The sequence below is a fragment of the Arachis ipaensis genome, chromosome B03, assembly GCF_000816755.2.
Source record: "Arachis ipaensis cultivar K30076 chromosome B03, Araip1.1, whole genome shotgun sequence".
NCBI lineage: Eukaryota > Viridiplantae > Streptophyta > Magnoliopsida > Fabales > Fabaceae > Arachis > Arachis ipaensis.
The window spans coordinates 1557786-1560935 of record NC_029787.2 but is presented as its reverse complement, the minus strand read 5'-3'; the positions used below and the strand labels follow the sequence as shown (position 1 = coordinate 1560935).

General features: G+C 27.6%; 1 protein-coding gene across 1 annotated transcript in view; it reads left to right on the top strand.

Moving 5' to 3' along the window:
- Nucleotides 1–2407, top strand: part of LOC107634138 (cytochrome P450 71A1-like) — a 3324-nt gene extending 917 nt beyond the window's left edge. Inside the window, exons 2-3 of the mRNA XM_016337715.2 lie at nucleotides 195–650; nucleotides 1610–2407. Coding sequence (XP_016193201.1) covers nucleotides 195–650; nucleotides 1610–2224 — 1071 coding nt within the window. The 3' untranslated portion in view covers nucleotides 2225–2407. The remainder of the gene's footprint in view (nucleotides 1–194; nucleotides 651–1609) is intronic.

Below are 3150 nucleotides of genomic sequence, written 5' to 3'. Positions count from 1 at the left end.
TACTATACTTTAAGTCAATATTTTTAAATATTATTAATTAATTACTGATAAAAAATAATAAATTATGTTAATTTTATTATATTATTTTTAAATATATATATATTACCATAGTTAGCTTGTATCCAACATTTTTATGTATATTATTTGACCGTATTTAATTTAATACATTTACATGTTTCGATACAACATATTAGGTGGGTGGAATACGTGAATCATATGTAAGAAACAAGGGATCTTGTGTGAATCTAAGTGAGTTGCTAATTTCAACATCAAACAACATAGTATCAAGATGTATTCTTGGACAAAAGTATAATCCTCCAAAAGATTGTAACGACAAAAATTTCGGAGAGCTTGGAAGAAAATTGATGAGACAATTTTCGTGTTTCAGTGTGAAAGATTTCTTCCCTTCATTTGGTTGGATTGATTCTGTTAGAGGTTTGATATCAGAAATGAATGCTACTTCTATAGCATTTGATTCTTTCTTAGAAGATGTAATTGAAGAACACATCATCAGGAGAAGGAATAAAGAGAAGAAGAAAGGTGATGATCATTTTGAGAAGAAAGACTTTGTTGATATACTTCTTGAACTTCAAGAGAATAATATGCTTCAGTTTGAGGACTCTCAAGATAACTTGAAAGCAATCTTAGTGGTATCTCTTTCTCTCTCTCCCCCATTTATTTTTATAATTTTATTATTACATGAGCTTTACTACTAGGGAAAGTCTCGAGGGCTAGCAATTTTTTAAAAAATTGGTCAGTACTTAACCATCAAAAGAAAATTGAATGATTTTCCACCATTGGATTTAATCTCCCACCATTAAAAACACTATTGATAACTAATTGATAGTTACAAAACACAAAAATTATTGACCCCTAGCACTCCTCTTACTACTACATGAGTTTTATCGTAGTAATTCTAGAACTAATATGTACAACAAACTTTAATTTCTAAAAGAATATATTTATTAGAAAAAAGATTAATGCAGGTTTTTCTTATTATTTTGATAGTTTATAATAGAGTAAAGTAATAAATAAACCTTTGAGAATTTATATTTTGAATATATTAGTCTGTAAAAAAAATAAGGTTAAAGTATATTTATTATCCCTGAAGTTTGACAAAAGTTTTAAAAATACTCCTAAGTTTTATTTTGTTTCAATTTTGTCCCAAAAATTTTTTATTTGCATTAAATATACCCTTAACAGCTAAATTTTCAAAAATATTAAGTCCAATCTAACAATAATGCATAAAAATTATGCTTGATTTGCTTGTGTTGAGGGTTGTTCTTATGAAATTGTTATTGAATTGGTATTAAATTTTTTGAAAAATTAGCCGTCAGGGGTATATTTGATGCAAATCGAAAATTTTTGGGACAAAATTGAAACAAAATAAAATTTAGGAATATTTTTAAAACTTTTGTCAAACTTTAAGAGCAAAAAATATACTTTACCCAAAAAATAAGTATCAATAAAGTCCTTTAAAATAATAAATGTAGGCATAATATCCTTAAATTATCTCCTATAATTAGAGTGAAAAGTTATAATTTTAACTAACTTATCTACATTTATTATCTTAAAAAATTTTATTAAAAAGTTTTTCTAATAATTTCAGGACATGTTTGTTGGAGGAAGTGATACTACCTCAACAACTCTAGAATGGACTTTTGCTGAGCTCCTCAAGAATCCAAAAGCCATGAAGAAAGCTCAAGAAGAGGTAAGGAGAATTGTGGGGAGAAAATCAAAAGTGGAAGAAAATGATGTGAATCAAATGAACTATTTGAATTGTGTGATCAAAGAAACTCTAAGATTGCATCCTCCAGTTCCTCTCTTAGTTCCTAGGCAAACAACTTCAAGTGTGAAAGTACAAAGTTTCAATATTCCTCCAAAAACTAGAGTGTTTATAAATGCTTGGGCGATTCAAAGAGACCCAAAATTGTGGGAGGAGGCTGAAGAGTTCATTCCTGAGAGATTTGAAAACAACCAAGTTGATATAAAAGGGTTGGATTTTCAATTAATACCATTTGGTGTTGGGAGAAGAGGTTGTCCTGGAATTTCATTTGGGCTTGTTTCTACCGGATATGTTCTTGCTAATCTTCTATATTGGTTTGATTGGAAGCTGCATGGTGAAGATGAAGGTGACATAGACATGGATGAAATGTGTGGACTCACTGTTAGTAAGAAAGTCTCACTCCATCTTCAACCCATACCATACTCTCTTAGTTCTTAGACTTAATGTGTTGTAACGATAAGAGGCGTAAAATATCGTTTTTGTCCCTAATATTTGGGGTAAGTTTTATTTGTGTCCTTAATGTCTAAATCGTTCTATTTGTATCCCTAACGTTTGTAAGAGTGATTCAGTGTTATTTTGCTATCAATTACACATCATGAGGTTTAGTTGGAGTTCTAAAAATCTCTTCTTGAAGTTAGAATACAAATGTGTAGGTCAAAACCGATGATCCACTTCAAATAATAACTCATTAAAAGTTGAATCTAATTCCTGCAACATTTACATAATTTACTTTTTAAGGGACATAATTGAACCTGAACATAAATTTTGGGTACAATATTAAAATCGAACACATTCAAGTGAGACTTAATTGAAAATGAATACATCCAAGTAAGAATAATTGAAAAATACAATCTAATTTATTAGTATACTTGACGGCAGGATAACAATGAATTATTTTTATAAACGTTATATAAGGATACAAATAAGACGATTTAAACGTTAGGGATATAAATAGAACTTATCCCAAACATTGAAGACAAAAACAATACTTAAGAGTAGATACTTAAAAAAAATATTTTTAGTGACAATATCTATTACTTTTAGCGACAATAAAAATAATCGTTAATATATTATTTATTGACAACTATATATTGTTTGCCTTATTTTTTATTGTTAAAAATATTGTTTGTCTTATAATTTGTTATTATGATAACATATAATAATAAAATCAAATATATATGAATACCACAAAATAATAAATTAATTAAAAGAAACAGTGACCATATATATATGTTATTATAATGTCATTACTATTGTTAAAAATTTGTCACAACCTAATTTCTTTTGTAGTGTATGTAATAATGGATATGTTATTTGTAATTATTTTTATTACATGATAAAGAGATGAATGTGAAATTAATTAG